This window comes from Nannobrachium achirus, assembly GCF_963921795.1.
Source record: "Nannobrachium achirus genome assembly, chromosome: 13".
In the NCBI taxonomy this organism is placed as follows: Eukaryota; Metazoa; Chordata; class Actinopteri; order Myctophiformes; family Myctophidae; genus Nannobrachium; species Nannobrachium achirus.
Window position 1 is genome coordinate 17,780,911 of NC_137833.1, and position 18,020 is coordinate 17,798,930.

At 43.0% G+C, this 18,020-nt stretch overlaps 1 protein-coding gene across 1 annotated transcript in view; it reads right to left on the reverse strand.

The window, feature by feature from the left end:
- Positions 1–16,656, reverse strand: part of cfap46 (cilia and flagella associated protein 46) — a gene marked incomplete at both ends in the record, with an annotated part of 97,491 nt that extends 80,835 nt beyond the window's left edge. Inside the window, 9 exons of the mRNA XM_080740602.1 lie at positions 1,149–1,247; positions 2,008–2,107; positions 2,312–2,458; positions 3,872–3,954; positions 5,127–5,295; positions 8,107–8,171; positions 10,198–10,332; positions 13,414–13,544; positions 16,608–16,656. Of these exons, the coding sequence (XP_080596728.1) occupies positions 1,149–1,247; positions 2,008–2,107; positions 2,312–2,458; positions 3,872–3,954; positions 5,127–5,295; positions 8,107–8,171; positions 10,198–10,332; positions 13,414–13,544; positions 16,608–16,656 (978 nt within the window). The remainder of the gene's footprint in view (positions 1–1,148; positions 1,248–2,007; positions 2,108–2,311; positions 2,459–3,871; positions 3,955–5,126; positions 5,296–8,106; positions 8,172–10,197; positions 10,333–13,413; positions 13,545–16,607) is intronic.
- Positions 16,657–18,020: the final 1,364 nt, after the last annotated feature.

Consider the following 18,020-nt stretch of genomic DNA (forward strand, 5'->3'; position numbering starts at 1 on the left):
AGTCAACCTGCTGGTGGCGCTATAACAGGCCAATGTGAAAAGGGTGGCATTTGTTCCTTGACCTAGTGGGAATGTACGTGCAGAATTTCTCTGTAATCACAAGCTGCGTTCATTATTTAAGTGATTTTGTTCAAAATGGACCAATCCTGCAAACTTTGGAAGCCAATGTTAGCCAATTAGGATGGAATATGAAATATCGGACAGATCTGTCTTGATCACATGACTATAGAGATACTGTGTACTGATTTGCATGATTTTTGGATAAAATCTCAAGGAATAATAGGAAAAAATGTGTTTTACATAAGTCGTATAAAAGGCAGATATGAAAAAAGCAGGGCAAAGGTTTTTCCTTGGCCTCTAGGGAGTGCACATACAAAGTTGTACACTGATCAGTGGAGTTATAGATAAAAACACGAATCGGCCTGTTATAGCACCACCATGAGGCCGATTTGAAAACATTTAAGTGGCATTTATTCCTGTGCCTATTGGGAATGTGCATGCACAATTTTACCAAAATCGCATACTGCGTTCATGATTTCAGGCATTTTATTCAAAAATGACCAATCCTGCTAACTTTGGAAGCCAGTTTTAGCCAATCAGGATGGAATATGGAAAATCGGACAGATCCATGTCGATCACATGACTGTAGAGACAATGTCTACCGATTTGCGTGATTTTTGAGTACGGGCAATAGTTAGTTTTGAAAAAAACGGCCTCCTGGTGGCGCTAGAACAGGCCCATCTGAAAAATGTGGGGCAGAGGTTCTGAATTGGTATCCAGGGAGTGTGTGTGCACAGTTTGGCAGCGACCGGGCCAACGGCGCCGGAGATTAGCTGGTAACGGACGGACGGACGGACGGACGGACGCACACACGGACGGACGGACGCACAGACGGGCGGAAGGGAAAACATACTCTCCCCCATGCCTTCGGCTGGTGGAGACAATTAACAAGTTCTGCAGTTAACAAGAGATTTACCATGGTAATCAATCAAGTATGATAGGTATTTTTAGCACTAGTGGAATGTATCGTTGGCCAATTAGCTTGCCAGCATTCTACATTTTAATTAGATGAGATTTTAAAAAAAGAGTTCAGGGCATTCATTAACATGCTTTGGAGACAAACACATGGACATGTCATGATGGAGCACCTCCACACAGGCTTTGGAGTAGTCATTCATCTTCCCCTCTTTACTCAGAAGACAGAGTTCACACTGGACACACTCCATCATTATGCGCTGGCCAGCAGTCTGCAAAGACAAGTTCTCGTTGTGATTTCAGGAGGCTGGGTCCAAGGAATTATCACAGTGCACTTTTCATCTACAGTAGCCCATTGTTGTTGTCAGGTGGAAACCTTGTATGTCCAAAACCGTATTGTTTTGTATTTATCATTTAAAAAAAGATTTAAACAATGAAAATAGCCGATCTACAAGCACACACGCCTTGCACCGTGGGGCGTTGTGTGCTTGCAGATCTGCTATTTTCACTAGATTTGTGCGACACTCTTGTATGATGAAGCAGGGCTTTACTTTACGAAAAACCTACAAATTTGGAACTTGGAGATACAAGGTTTCTGCCCGACAGTGACGATATGCATGAAAGGGGCGTTGTGATTAAAACTACATTCACCCTGGCATCCCTATTTTGGGCATGTCATTATAGGAAAGATTATTTCAAGACACGTCGTGAGCTATTTTCACCGCACGACACCGGTGTACGACAAAGTATAGAACGGGCTTAAGTGGTTAAGATCCGTCAGCAGACAAGAAGCATGTAAATGTGCCCATTTCAACCAAATCTGTTTTAAATGGCGGAGATTAATGGAGAAAAGTGGCAAGCCCTCGTGGGAACACTCAGCTGTTTTATCGCATCTCTTGTCATGTGCTCCCCCACGGAGCGTGGGCGTCAAATTGTGTGTATTCATTTGCATAAATTCATCATATGTGACGGTGCACGCAGGCTTAAATACATGCTAACACAGTGGGTCCTGTGTGATTATCGGTCACTCACGGCGTCCTCTGCAGACTTCAGCTCTTTCAAACAGTCAGCAGCCGTCTCCGGATGCCTCAGCTGCAAGGACAGCAGAGACAGCTCTAACAGCAAGGCCACTCTGCAAACCCAAGATAAAATAGGGTTTATGCAACCCACATCACTACTGTACCATGCTGCCATACAGTAATCCCATGGGATAGCCATATGGGGATTTATTATAGTTGGAGTTCAGGGTGCGATGGTAGAGATCAGACTGGGAGGAAGGAGGGGAATCGTGGCTTTACTGTTGGAGAGGACATGTGATGGGAAAGCAGGGGGTCACCTGTCCACTGGAGGGATGGGGGTGCTCTGAGGGGGAGCAGGGCCTGCTGTGCATTCCACCAGGAGATCAAATATTTCTTTGAGCTTGGCTGCAGTGTCCTCCTCCTCCTTCTTCTTCAGCTTATCCTTGTTGCTTTCGTCCGTGTTGCTGTTGACATCGGGTAGAAACGCCAACATGTGTTTATGCACGAGTGCGCTAACGCGCACACACATACAGTACAGTACGCGCACCCATACAAAAGCATTAATCACTGAATAAACCCCAGGCAGGCATAATGGCCTACGTAATGCTGATGATGGTGGGGTCGAAGTGAGTCATGCTATGCCTACAGCTTGAGCTCGTGAGCCATAAGGCGCTCTGACACGTCCAGCACACGCCCGCAGAGAGGGGCGGGGGGCAGGGGTGCGGGTTTTGTCCACCTCTTTTAAAACCCATTTAGGCCTAGAATGATTGAATGCTTTAACCAGTGAAAAATAGGCAGATATACAAGCTCGAGCGTGTAGATCTGCTATTTTTGGAAAAAGTCGTGAAAATGTGTGCAAATCTTTGAATATATGTATTTTCAAAGCGAACGTTTGTAACTCAAATTTTGCTTCTGGGTGGTCCCAGGAACTAAATATTTTGAGATGGGGATCCGTGGCCAAATAAATATCATTTTGGGGGTCCTTCACATGAAAAGGTTTGAGAACCACTGACATAGTAGTCTCTCAAGAACAGACTAACTGAGCTCCAGTTGAAGTGAAAAGGACCTTTTCTTTGACGATGGCTGGCCAGATTGCTGACATAGAAACATAGGTTTTTCAAAAAACCTTAGAAGGATTCAAAAGACACTTATAGAATCGGGTCAAAATTCTAATTTTCACAATTTTTCAAAAATAGCAGATCTACAAGCTCGCAGCACGGCACTCGGTGCTGTGCAGTGAGCTTGTATATCTGCTGTTTTTCAATAGCTAAAGCATAAAATAATGATACACAATAATGTGTACCCGTTTTAAATGGGTTAACCACCATAAGCCACGCTTAACTCATAATGTAACTGCCCAGGCAGTATGACCGCCCCAATGACCCAAGTCCGGTAGTCCCAGTGGGCCCGAGTTGGCTTTAGAGAGCAAAAGCTTTAGGAGCAGAGAAAACAATAACACACCACCGTTAATCCTATCACCTCGCAGGGCATGGCAAGCTGTGAAAAATACATTTTCATGGGTTTCAGAAAGCATTTGTGTGTGCCTTAATGCTCATTATGGAGCGGCATTTGTGACCTTGTTAACTCAATTGGTATCCGGATTAGGAGGGATGCATTAACAAACCACAAACAGCAACAATTTTAGAACAATTGTGCCACGAACAATTTCACAAAATGCTTTTTCAAAGTTTGATTGTTTTTAAAAACAGTTTATGTCTGTTGAGGATAAATAAGACAGGCCTTCATCATTATAGTGTGTGGAAATAATGCTTTCTGACAAAAGAATATTAAAAAATAAGCAATCTCACAGCAAAAAAAAAAGAAAGAAAACATTAATGCATTCAAAACAAATTACAATAACAAAAAAGGTCACTTACTCTTTAAGTTGCTGTATTTTGTAAATAACGGTACACTGCTGGTTAATTTCATGGCGGTCATTTTCAAACAGCTTGTGTTGAACCTAGAGAGAGAGAAGAGTGATGTTGTAAATGAGTCACCCACAAAAATCTAGATCTACAGAACATGGAACAAAAAATGGAGGATGTTTACCAGAAGGGTAAATATTTTGGGATACAGATGAAGGAGATGATTCAACTTGATGAAATCTTCTGTAACTTTGGCAAAACTGCAAGCATCCTTCGTGTTCCCAGAGTCCACAAGGCACTCAACCAAGAGTCTGCAAAGAGATGGAAGGAACGTGGAAGAGCAGAATGTCATGTGACTGAGACTTGTAAAAACAACAACAACAACAACAACAACACCAACAACCAAGGACAGGTTTTATCATGTTTAAAATGGAGTTTGAATTTACAAGGGTTTTGTATAAGAAGGGCTGATAAAATGTATTTCAAATATATCTAAACTATTAATCGAACAAATGTCTGTCTGTCTGTCTGTCTGTCTGTCTGTCTGTCTGTCTGTCTGTCTGTCTGTCTGTCTGTCTGTCCGGAACCCGCATGCTGACATCACTGATACTAAACAGTGCCCAAATAAATGACATCACTGATACCGCGGCCTGTATACTGCGCATGCGTCACCGCCATGGTAACAGCCGCATGCTGAAACAGTGCCCAAATTTGCAGATGAGTGACTGACCTCACTGATACGTCTGGGTTCTCCAACATAACTTCTGAGACTCTTTCATTCAATCCCTCATATACTGTGCACACCCTCCCGGGCAAGGTCTAGTAAATACTGAATAAATCAACTTAAAAACTGTCCCGGGTGTTCCCAAAAGCCTGAGTAGACGATAAAATGACCAAACTTTTTTTTATGAAAGTGAAATATCCCTTTAACACTAAAGGCTGTCTATACTGTCTCCGACCACCAAACCTTTCGGCGGAAAGGTCCCGTTCTATGGAAGCAAATACTGTACAGTATATGACAAAATTCAAATGAAATGGCGAATGCGAAAATTAAATTGAAATAACAGACTTTGCTTCCATACGGTTCAACAACAAAATGACGTCACTTTACAAAAAAAAGCATTACCCCGAAATAGAGAAAGCTGCACGTCCGAAAGTCGAAAAGTTTGGTGGACGGAGACAGTATGGACAGCCCTTTAGGATTGTACTGTGCACTTGACGCTGATGCGAGGTGATTGATTGGTAGTGAGTGAAAGACAGGCAGCACTTGCATCATGAGCTGAGCCCTCCAGTCGAGGTCTTGCTCTGCTACCTCTTCCAGGGCTCTGACCACCTGTGTGAGGGAGGGCACAAGGTGTGCACGTAGACCCGGATGGAGGAGAGGCCGCGCTGCCTTGAAGTAAAGCACTGAGGCGTTGAAGACCACAAAATTATATCTGGTAAAAATAAATACATAAACAAGTAAACATAATGGAACAAGACATGAGTCTAATTACAGCATGGAATCCCTGTAAACAAGAACATTAGCTATCTGTATCAATTGATACAATATGTTTGCAGCAGTGCAGGTAAGAAGATGAAGCTTTTACATGCATACATTAACAACTATGATACAACAATCTCTCTTCGCTAGTTTCACTTTATCATTTCCTGGTCTGTTTCTGTCTCATGATATTATTTAGTTGTAGCGTGAGCTGTGACTTGACTGGTAAGAAAGCAAACAACTAGATAACAATAGCAGTGAAAGGAGTCCATCCAATTATTGATATGGCTGCATATCATATATATGAGCTACCCAATGTCTTGGTACATCTCAATTAGTCTCTCGATTACAGACTTCCGCAAAAGAGCGACCGAACTTATCCTTGACGCCAGATTGCATCTCAATTAACCCAACCAATTTATCCCAAGTGTCAACTTTGGATGGAAACCTCAAACCTGTCTGAGTTGCAAATGAGCATTGCAAATCTATTAACCACAACTCAATGAGCCACAGGGGAATCAATCCGCTGCATAGCACATTTCCATATGAGAAATAAAATATTTATAGAATCTATATATTCTAGCCAGTTTGAGAGGAAGAAAGAAAGAAAAAAGCGGTGGAGGGAGGGCAGCCTGTTTGCATATTGCTAATTTATTCACCAGAGAGTGTGCTGTGCATTAGTCTGGACTACATGTGTTAGATAGATATGTATTCCCTTTGCTGTTAGCCTAATTGGGAGCATTCACTCAGCATCTCAGAGACATATTATGGGTTCATTAGGTGAAGCATTCAGAGCCTTTGTCTCAAGACACAAGATTATGTTTGATGGTTCTTATTACATCTTTGTGTTCCCCATTTCATCCCATGAGATTGTTCAACTATTTAAATCTCCAAAGCCTGGAATAGAAGAAAAGAAAAGATTGTTTAATTAGTAGGCCTATATAGACATTTCTGTATCGGTTCGCAGCAGTGTGTACAGCGACTGGAATGAGGATCAGCATCTCTAAATCTGAGGCCATGGTTCTCAGCAGGAAACTGATGGATTGTGCAGTCCAAGTAGGGAATGAGGCTTTACTCCAGGTGAAGGAGTTTACGAATGAGAGAAAGGGAAAGACGGAGAAGGAGATCAGCCGGAGAATCGGAGCAGCAGGAGCTGTTTTGCAGTCGCTAAATCGCACTGTTGTGAAGAAAAAAAGAGTTGAGCTGGAAGGCAAAGCTCTCTGTCTACCGAGCAATCTTCGTTCCTACTCTCACCTATGGTCATGAAGTGTGGGTCATGACCGAAAGTATAAGGTCGCGGGTGCAAGCGGCCGAAATGGGTTTCCTCAGACGGGTGGCTGGTATCTCTCTGAGAGATAGGGTGAGAAGTTCAGTTACCCGAGAGAGGGTTAGGGTTAGGGTTGGAGTAGAACCGCTGCTCCTACACTTGGAAAGGAGTCAGCCTAGGTGGTTCGGGCATCTAGTACAGATGCCCCCCGAGCGCCTTCCTAGGAGGGTCTGACTCCTCGATGCACATCCCACTGGGCGGACACCCCGTGGCACTCCAAACTGGCTTGGGAACGCCTCGGAATACTCCCTGAGGGAGTGGAGGAAGTTGCCAGATTCCGGATAATCGGTTGAAGATGGATGGATGGATGGATAAACATTTCAATAATACATAGTAAGCTTCTGTCAGTGATTTACTTCTTTCCTACTCAATGATGGTCTGAAGGCTGAAAGATGCATTAGTAATTTATTTCTTTTCACAATGGCTTGTTTTAATTTATGCTGGCTGGGCATAAAATTCATTCGTTCATTCATATCAAACATATAATTTTCCAAATGTCTGTCTGTCTGAGTGTCTGTCTGTCTGAGTGAGTGTCTGTCACAGCGTTTCTCCTCAGTGGCTGGAGCAATTGATCTGAAATCGCATCACCATTAGCATATGAACACACCTGACATAACTGTGAAGCCCGTTTGTCACTTTCACAAATCATATGCTGTATATTAGCATTTTTATGGTGTATCTATATCTATTCTGCATCTAGCTTGAGGCATATCTATTCTGCATCTAGCATGAGGCAACATGTTTAACCAGCTCTGTGTGTGTGTGTGTGTGTGTGTGTGTGTGTGTGTGTGTGTGTGTGTGTGTGTGTGTGTGTGCAGGCGGGGGGTCGTTTGTCTTGCCCTGTTACAGATTTTGTCCAAAAATCATGCAGATCGGTACACAGTATCTCTGTAGCCATTAAACGAAACGGGTATTTCTTACATTGATGCCCCTACATATTATCATGCAAGCACCAGTTAAAGTTACTTTCCATCCCTCATATACTGTGTGCACAGTGCACATCCCATAACCCACACACTGCACATCATTTCGGAGCTCATATCTTTGAACGGGTAAGGGCTAGTTCATATAATTTACGTAGGAGCATGGCATTGTTAAAGTATGTATTTTACTATCAGTGGAGCGTTCATGAGGTGGTTGGCGGGAAGAGAAAGCATTGTTGAAATGAAACTCCACTCTCAGCAAATCAGTCTTTAATGTCCCAAAATATCTTGTGCATTATCACTGAAGTGGAAGAGCCATGAACATGACATCCTTCTCCTCCTTCCAGCCCTTTTCTCTTTTATAATCCCTTTCACTTAGTGGTATGTTGAAATATTAGTGCTCCTCCAGAGTCCTGACAGACAATGTGAAAGACGATACACAGATAAATTATTCAACTTCCCTGCCACTTTGAGGGGAAAGCAATTCCAAGCTAACTTCTGCCGAATTGCATACCTTGGCTTGTCCTTTGATATCTCAATCGCCTTCAGGAAACACAGTGCAGCCTTTTCAAAATCCTCCTGAGATGGGGAAAGGAAAGAACAAATCATCAAACAAGTACAGTCTACCATTCAATCTGTGCTGCCATTTAATAATTTATTGAAGATAATCCTTTAACATGAGAGAATAGTAAATACATGACCATGAGGACAGATTAATGGGGGGGTATCAAAAACAGGTTTGACGGTCATTGTCAGAAATCAAGTTTCTGCAGCTAACTAGGGGTGCAACATCAGCCCACGGTTTGGTTCGAACCTCGGTTTTTGGCTCATGGTTTCGGTTCGGTTTTGGTACAGTAAGAATTTTAAATGAAAAAAGAAAACTATTTGAAAATATTTCCAAAATGTTCAGTTTATTTTAAAGATGGGGTGCCATGATTTGTTTCGCCCCTAAAACATGATAATCAGGTATTATGATTATACTAGGAGGAAGAAAAAAAAAAACTGTACAGAAAGAGACGATTTGCCATTCACTTTATGCATGGTCCCTTGTGCAAATTTTGCTGGCAATAAAAAGCCAATCGGAAAGGATGAAGCATCTGACTGATACATGTTTATCACATGAGTAGTACTGTAGGAGCGCTGTAGTAGCAACAAGTGTGTTTTGAAGAAAATGAAGGAAATGGAAAAAGTGGAAATGGGCATAGCCTACTGTCTATGTGGTGTCACATCATGAACCAAGGAATCCAGGGGGGAAAGATTGATTCATTGTACAACCAAACATTGGTTGTATAGGCCAAAATATAAGGTGGCTCTGATAAAACACCACCATAAGGCCAAATTGAAGAAAATTGGTCTACTGGGACTATTGCACGCAAAGGTTGACCCCAATCGTTCCAGCTGTGTCTGAGATCATAATAATAATCAGCCTTTATTGTCCCAGAGGGATATTCAGTTTCACAGTCTGTTCAACGACAAAAAACACATAAGAACAAAAATACAAACACAACTAGAAAAGTGTACACTTCAGAACAGAGGTCTCCCACAGGCTGGGTTGCCTAATGCCTAGCCAGTGCCCGCAAACTGTGATCATAGCCACTTTGAATGGGATCTAAAAAAATTAACTCAAGCATCTTGATCACATGACCCCAGATGTATATATATATATTGTCGTTGTCGGGTGGAAACCTTGTATGTTCAAAACTCTTCGTTGTATGTCCAACAACGCCTCGCACCGCGAGGCGTTGTGTGCTTGTAGATCTGCTGTTTTCACTACCTTTGTGCGACAGCCTTGTCTGATGAAGCAAGGCTTTACTTTGCGAAAAAACATACAAATTTGAAACTTGGAGATACAAGGTTTCTGCCGGACAGCGACGATAATATATATGATATTCATTCATATTTGATATAGCCTGTTTCTGGAGAAAATCGAATTAATTAAGTACACTTCCGGGACACTTCCGGGTTTGAAATCACTGTTCACTACAGTACTAGCCACGTTCAAGGGAAATGTAGTCGTTGGGTTTTGTTTGACTTGTTTCTAGCGTTTGCTGTGTTACTCTTTGGGTAATCTTTAGTCGATGCTTCATAGCCATATGAGTAAAATCACCAGGGTGGTTTGTTTATTTTTGGAACACAGTTCTTATATGGGGCGAACTATTAGATTCCCCAATGGGATATCAACACATTTTCTTTTTTATGTGAACCAAATAAGGCCATCTACCGGAAGTGACGTCAAACTTCTGTGGTCTATTTGAGTGAGTTTTCGTCTGTAGTAGTAGAGAGCCTGCACAATTGTAAAGTTTTTCACATTTCACTATTTTACTCAGAGATTATTTTACCTACTTATGTAATATTTTCAGGCAAAGGACCTACACATCTCTGCTATCATAAACCACTTAAGGTTGTACAAATGTAACACAGGTTGCGTCATGATCCAAGGAATCCAGGGAAAAAAGATGTTGATTGAACAACCTACTGTACCATTCAAGAGTACTGTAGGCCCACTGGGAGTTTTTGTGTTTGTGTGTAAAGTTTCCCGCTCATGTCGTAGAAAACTGTAGACACACAACTCCTGTTGGAGAGGTGTCCAATTGACTGTGCTTACCACACTCCCAGTGGTTGACTGGGACATCGTCAGCTGGCCCTCACAGAGGTAGGCTCGACACAAGAATTGATTAGCCGGTGGTTGGCCTTCAAAGTACATCTTCAGACATGCTGTGCTTATCTCACAGCATCCCAGCTGAAACACAAGCAACACAAACTCAATAGATAATACAACCCTCATTTCTAATCAGAGGCATCATTTCAGAAAAAAAAATAGAGGGTGGCAAAAGAGTGTCTTATGCTTGAAACCCACTAGGCGCGCAAGCGCACGGATGCAGATTTTCTTCCGTTAATGTTAATGAATCTAGTTGTTCTCACTCCACTCCCACTAAAAGGACCATTACACACACTACACAACCTACCTGCACCCATTACATCTAGCCGGCTTGGAAGCGGCTGTGTTTGTAGCGTGACATTTACAAAAAAGAAAAAAAGAAAAACACACAGATTTCAGAAGTTCAAACTTTGTTTATTTAAACGCTGTTTATCGGAACCGAGCTGAAATGTTTGTTTGTCACCTATCTCTCTTCTGCAGTACTGGCACCCTCTGAATGAGACTGCCGAAACAGAGCAGGGCCAGGGAATGTGCTGTACTGTAGAGGAGAGGGGATGTGTGTAGCATGTGTTTAACAGTGTCCTTTGGGCAGTATACTGTAGGGTTTTTTCCCCGCTCCAGGCGGAAAATATGTTTTCTAATTGAAACGCATTGACCAGATGGTCAATGCGTTTCACCAGAGCCCTATTTATCACAATTTCTCACATTTGTAAACTTGTTGATCACTATTCTCGCTGTTTTGGAAGAAAACAATTATAATTTAAATGTTGAAATCCCCAAAAATAGGGACACCAGGTTGAAAGTGGCTAATGAATTATGATTGTAGAGAAAGAACTGTCATCTGGCCATCCCTTGGTACCCAAATTTGTTTGGAAGTCCTTTAATGCATGTCTGATTTGCTTTCATTTTTCTGGTTAGCCTTCTCCCATGAAAACAAAATTTTACTCAAAATATTTGCATAAAAGGTTTGGTATGGCCACAGAGACTAATTCTATTCATACACTATTGGAAGCATCTCGGGAGGCTTAACAGCATGGACTGGCAACGTATTTGATTGGAGGAGGCTCGTTAAACAGGCCTCAAGAATCATACTGGATGAGAAAATCTATTCTATACCACTGGCACCCACTGCAGGAAGAGAACACAGGGTGCAATTAAGGACAACAATCACCCTCGTCACCTTTTCATAATACTCCCATCGGGCAGTACACTGTCTGTCACACTGCACGTTGATAGAGTTTTTACCCCCAGGCCGTTAGACTGAGCAACTGACAATAATGTCTATATCCTTAACTCAATGCTCATTAATAATGAAGTATCCAGCACTTTATAACAGTATTGCTGCAGAATCATGATTATAGGCTTTAGTTTTTTTTATGTTATTGTATGCTGTTTGTTTTGTTAAAAAAAATAGATAGTAGCTGAGCACAAGTATTTCATTTCATTGGATTGCACAGATTTTTAATGCAAATGTCAACCAAGTCTAGTCATGTCTATTCTACTCACCACTGTCCCCTATAGACCGACTTCTCAGAGCGGCAACCACAACTGCCGTGATCTATGATGATACACTACATGTACTGTATATTCCCTATCCAGCAGTCTTTATTTCCCGAATATCAGCTATGTATGTTAATTATAGAAATATGTTCACACAGCTCACAACAGCTAATCAAAACCTGAAAATGGAAAAATAACACCAAAGAAACCCAAGAAATACAGTTCTGCCATTCAGTTCAAGAATATTACCCAACTCTGTATGCTAAAGAGGTCATGTAATGCTATCACTGTCAGGCACTGCCTACTGTAGATCTATCCAATTAGCAGGATGACTCGTGTCTTTGGTCAGTGATGTCTGCAGGGTCACACGCTTATTAATTTACATTCCTTCTGGTCAAAGCGCTGTGTACGGTAGCAAGTTTTCACTACACTTCAAGGAAGGATTGGCCTTCCTTTTGTTTCTAAAGTCAGATGCTTATTTCAAGTCAGGAGGCTGTTTGAAACACCATGTCTTACCACAGCCCGCCCCCAGGAATGATTCACATCAAGGGCAACATTCTCCCTGCCTACACAACAAAACAGTTTCAGGTTCCAGGCAGGACATCAATGTGTCATCATCTCAACCTTTAATTCTGGGGATTTCTTTGTGGGTAGGGCATTTCTTATTGACTTTGCAATGCAGGCCTATGGTATTGTTACGGTAAAATATGGTAAAATGCCATCTACAAGATCTACAAGATGATTTACATACAAGCTCACAATGCGTCACAATGTGTTGCGATGTGACGCATTGTGAGCTTGTAGATCTGCTATTTTCAAAATATTTTTATACATTTAAAAACTTGAAGGGGGGGGGGGGGGGGCATACCACTTAGGCATTGGCTTAGGCATGGATGCCTGACGGCATCGCCGGTTCGATTCCTGATCCGCACGACCCTTGCCGCGTGTCACTCCCCATCTCTCCCCCCATTTCCTGTCAGTCTACTGTCCTATCAATAAAGGCATAAAATCCTCCCCCCACCCAAAAATGAAAAGGGACATTCTTACTTATCAGTACTTACTTTTGGTACTTTAAGTCAATTTTGATACCAATACTTTTGTACTTTTACTCAAGTCAAATTTGAATTCCAGACTACATTGCAGTATTGGCACTCTTACTCAAGTAAAGAATTTGAGTACTTTTTCCATCACTGCAAAGAGCCCAACAATGGCCTCTCTCTCCAGGGGTGTCGCACCAAATTCTGGGCCCTGGGTACAAGGATTCACTGTGGGCCCCCCATGAATGTTCTTCATAGGTGGGGGGGGGGGTTAACCCATTTAGACTGGGAACGCATTATTCTGCATTATGTTGTGCTTTATATACAAGCATGATATACAACATGTTTTCATGTCAGTGGTGCTCAAACCTTTTCATGTGAAGGACCCCCAAAATTATCTGTATTTGGCCACGGACCCCCAACTCAAAATGTTTAGTTCCAGGGACCCCCAGAAGCAAAATTTTAGTTCCAAATGTTCGCTTAAAAAATACATATTCAAAGATTTGCACACTTTATCACGACTTTTCAAAAATAGCAGATCTGTATCTGCTATTTTTCAATAGCTAAAAGTATAAAATAATTAAGGCTCCCCCCTCCCCCCCCTTGTGACACCCCTGCCTCTCACCTGCAGAGCCTCCTCTGCACACAGAACGCACAGCTCTGGGGAGAAGCAGCACGCTGTTTGTTTGGTCGTTCCATCTCCTCCTGCAGCTGCGTCTCTGATCAGGCGGTACGCTGCTTGAACACCTCCAGGGTCTGAGAAGAAAAGTGAGTAACAAAAGTCACACAAGGAAAAGATCTAAAAGGAAAAGTAACAATACTGCAATATATAAATACTCTGTTACAACTGTAAAAGTCCAGAATTCAAAATTTACTTGAGTAAAAGTACAAACGTATTGGCATGAAAATGTACTTAAAGTACCAAAAGTAAAAGTACTCATCGTCCCATTTCAAGTTTTCAAATTGAAGAGTTCATTTGCAAAAACAGATAACTCCGTTTTTATAAATGTTCACAAATCCAGTTTTTTTATTGTGCACTCAAAGTAATATCAATCAAACTGAAGTTGGGTGGATTTGACTAAGTAAAAATGACTTAACAAAATAGATGTATCATAAAAAATGTAACTTTATTAGAAAATAGTTTTTCTTTTAATTTAAACTTATTTTTTTGGCAAAAACAGATAACTCCAACAGTCGTTTTTTATCAAAAACAGATAACTCCACAATTGATGTTTCACCATTGAATTTGGCCATATCGAGGACGCAAAAAGGATTTCCAGAGTTTTACAGGAGATCAAAAACAAAGTTTTGACAACATACTTAAGTAGTCTGTACTTTTATAGGGGCCACATGTAGCCACCAGGGGGCACAATAGGGGACAACTCAGGGGCCCCTGGGGTGCTAAAGGTGCACCGTTGCTCCAATCTGCACCAAACCTGGCACAACCACTGTTCAGGGGTCTACCATGACAATAGTCACACCAGGGGCCACCTCACAGGCCACACCAGGGGCCATAGTGTACCATATCAAGGGCCCCCGGGGGTCCCAGGGTGCCAAAGGCACACCATTGCTCCAATCTGCATCAAACTTAGCATGAACACTGTTTAAGGGTCTGCCATGGCAATAGTCACACAAAGGGCTAAACCAGGGGCCCCAGTGTACCATATCAGGGGCCCCCGGGGGCCCCGGGGTGCCAAAGGCACACCATTGCTCCAATCTGCTTCAAACTTAGCATGAACACTGTTTAAGGGTCTGCCATGACAACAGTCACACAAAGGGCTAAACCAGGGGCCCCAGTGTGCCATATCAGTGGCCCTTGGGGTCCCCAGGTGCCAAAGGCGCACTGCTGCTCTGATCTGCACCAAATATGGCACAAACACTGTCCATGGGTCTACAATGACAATAGTCACACCAGGGGCCACCTCACAGGCCTCATCAGGGGCCCCTGTATATCAGGGGCCACTGGGAGCCACACGTCACATGGGGCCACATGGTAGACCCCTGAACATTGTTTGAGAAAATGTTGGTGCATAATGGGGCAACAGTGCGTCTATGGCACCCAGAGGCCCCTGGGGGCCACACATGGCCCCTGGGAGCCACACATGGCCCCTGGCAAGACTATCTTCATGGCAGACCCCTGGAACAGTGTTTGAGACAAGTTTGGTGCATAATGGGGCAACAGTGTGCCTATGGCACCCAGAGGCCCCTGGGAGCAACACATGGCCCCTGGTGTGACTTTCCTCATGGCAGACCCCTGAACAGTGTTTGAGACACTTTTGGTGCATAATGGGGCAACAGTGTGCATAATGGGGCAACAGTGCGCCTATGGCACCCAGAGGCCCCTGGGGGCCACACATGGCCCCTGGGAGCCACACATGGCCCCTGGTGTGACTTTCCTCATGGCAGACCCCTGAACAGTGTTTGAGACACATTTGGTGCATAATGGGGCAACAGTGCACATAATGGGGCAATAGTGCGCCTATGGCACCCAGAGGCCCCTGGGGGCCACACATGGCCCCTGGGAGCCACACATGGCCCCTGGTGTGACTATCTTCATGGCAGACCCCTGGAAAAGTGTTTGAGACAAGTTTGGTGTATAATGGGGCAAAAGTGTGCCTATGGCACCCAGAGGCCCCTGGGGGCCACACATGGCCCCTGGGAGCCACACATGGCCCCTGGTGTGACTTTCCTCATGGCAGACCCTTGAACAGTGTTTGAGACACTTTTGGTGCATAATGGTGGCAACAGTGTGCATAATGGGGCAACAGTGCGCCTATGGCACCCAGAGGCCCCTGGGGGCCACACATGGCCCCTGGGAGCCACACATGGCCCCTGGTGTGACTATCTTCATGGCAGACCCCTGGAACAGTCTTTGAGAGAAGTTTGGTGCAAAACGGGGCAACAGTGTGCATGTGGCACCCAGAGGCACCTGGGGGCCACACATGGTCCCTGGGGGCCACACATGGCCCCTGGTTTGACTATCCTCATGGCAGACCCCTGAACAATGTTTGAGACAAGTTTGGTGCATAATGGGGCACCATCTTGGATCACATGGTCTAAACACGCTGCCCAATGGATTTATCTGTTTCTGCAAACAAAGAGCTATGTCACTTGTCTGTTTTTGCTACAAAACCTGATCTTTGAGGGCGTTTAGAATGGGATATATCTGCCTTAACAACAAAATTGATTTTATATTCTAATAAAACTCTAACTTAACTGTTATTTACAATAGTCATCTCATTTTTTCCCAAAATGGCTTTTATCTGTTTTTGCAAACGTCTTTTGAAAATAACAGATCTACAAGTTCACAATGCGTAGACTCCTTGTGAGCTTGTAGATCTGCTATTTTCAAATTGGCGAAATGTAGGCTTCTGTATAAGGGCTGAAGTGGTTAATGTATGTTTTGTAATTCAAATGTACAAATTAGTAACCAAATAAATATAGTGGAGTAGGCTAATAATACAATATTTGGATCCGAGATGTAATGGAGTAGAAGTAAAAGTACTGGAAATTGGAAATAGCTACTCAAGTAAAGTAATAAAAGTATATGCCTACAAATACCTCAAAACTGCACTTAAGTACAGTAGACAGTAGGCCTACTTGAGTAAATGTACTTAGCCTACTTTTACACCAGTGTTTCTCAAAGTGGATTCCGTGTACAAATGGAACCAAATGAACCCTTTCGGTCCATTTGGTTTCATTTGTACACTGTCAGAGTTAAGGGGGAAAGCTTGACATTTAAACGTTTGAGAAACGGTGCTTTACACCACTGATAGTGTCAAGTATACACGTGCTATAAAGTTGCATGCATAATAATACCGTTGTGTTCTTTAGCCTTGGTCAGGTACTGGCGAATAATAAGGTCCATGTCGGCTGGGACTGACAGCCAGGTGGCTATGGTGGTGCACTGATGGCTCGTTAGCAGCTGTAGGCTGCTGCCTTTATTGTGGCAACAAAACGTTTTTTGTAGGCTTCGTGTCGTATTCTAGCAAGCATGGGAATCCTTTACATCGGTAGCTGGAAATAACAATACATTACTCCTATGCTAAATAGTCCCTCTCTTCCTCGACAAAACCATCTCAGGACAGGACACAGGACACAATAATGTTGTAGGCTAGTTTGTTTGGTATCGTATCTAAGCAACAGAACGGGGACTATCAACGACGGTAAGCGCAAAGGTACAATTATAGCTCAAGTGGTTCTCAAACTTTTTCATATCAACGACCCCCAAATAGATAGGTCTACTTATTAGCCCGCGGACCCCCATTTGAAAAGACATGCCAGGGACCCCCAAAAGAGACGATTTTTACAGCTATATCACTTGATTCTCAACCATTTTAATTTCAAGGACCCCCAGTTTGACATGCAGGCCCCCATGATTTAATGGTAGCCTATTTCTATCTCTGGGACAGTGGGACCCCAATTTATATTGTAAAATCAATGGTAATTTTACTCTGAGAGTGTACACATGGAACCAAATGGACCCATTTGTACACTCTCTGAGTTACAGACCCATAAGGGTCCATTTGGTTCCTAACTATCATTTAGCTGGGGACCCCCCAGGAACTCCTTCAAGGACCACTGGTGTAGCCTGCTCTGAGAAATGTTATTTTCTTTCACTCAGTCATGTCACCTGCAACTCTCCCACCTGTCATGTAAGTGACTTCTTTTATATAGGCTAGCACATTTAAAAACAACAACAGTTGTCTCAAAGTGAGAGTGAATGATAGCCATATGCCGCCTGTGTTTAAAAAAAAAAAAAGGAAAAAAATCTATTCCAGACCCACCAAAGATTTAATTGCAGCAGTTCAATTAAACAGTGCATTCCTAACCCTTACTTTATCTAATAGACCTACTAATAATAATTTTCCACCAATTCACTCAACCTGATTCTAGATAAAACACAGTAGCCTATATGGTTGAATTTTATTTCACATCAAAGGTTTTCAACAATATCTTGAAAGGTCAATATAATTCACCGTTTGTCAGCCTTCTGATTGGTCCCTGAGACTCCCTGACTGGCCAACCAGAAAAATACATTCACTTTTTGCAAGCGGGGGTGGAGTTCTGCAGTCGGAGAAAGTGGGAGCTGTCTTTCACCGGCTGTCCGCACTGCGGAGCACGACCAGGCCGCTCGCGACCATAGCGTTTGCGATCATTGTAATGAATAAGCTTCAACAGACTAGTTCACATGGACCTTATCAATGATCTAACTTGTTACGTTTGGGTACA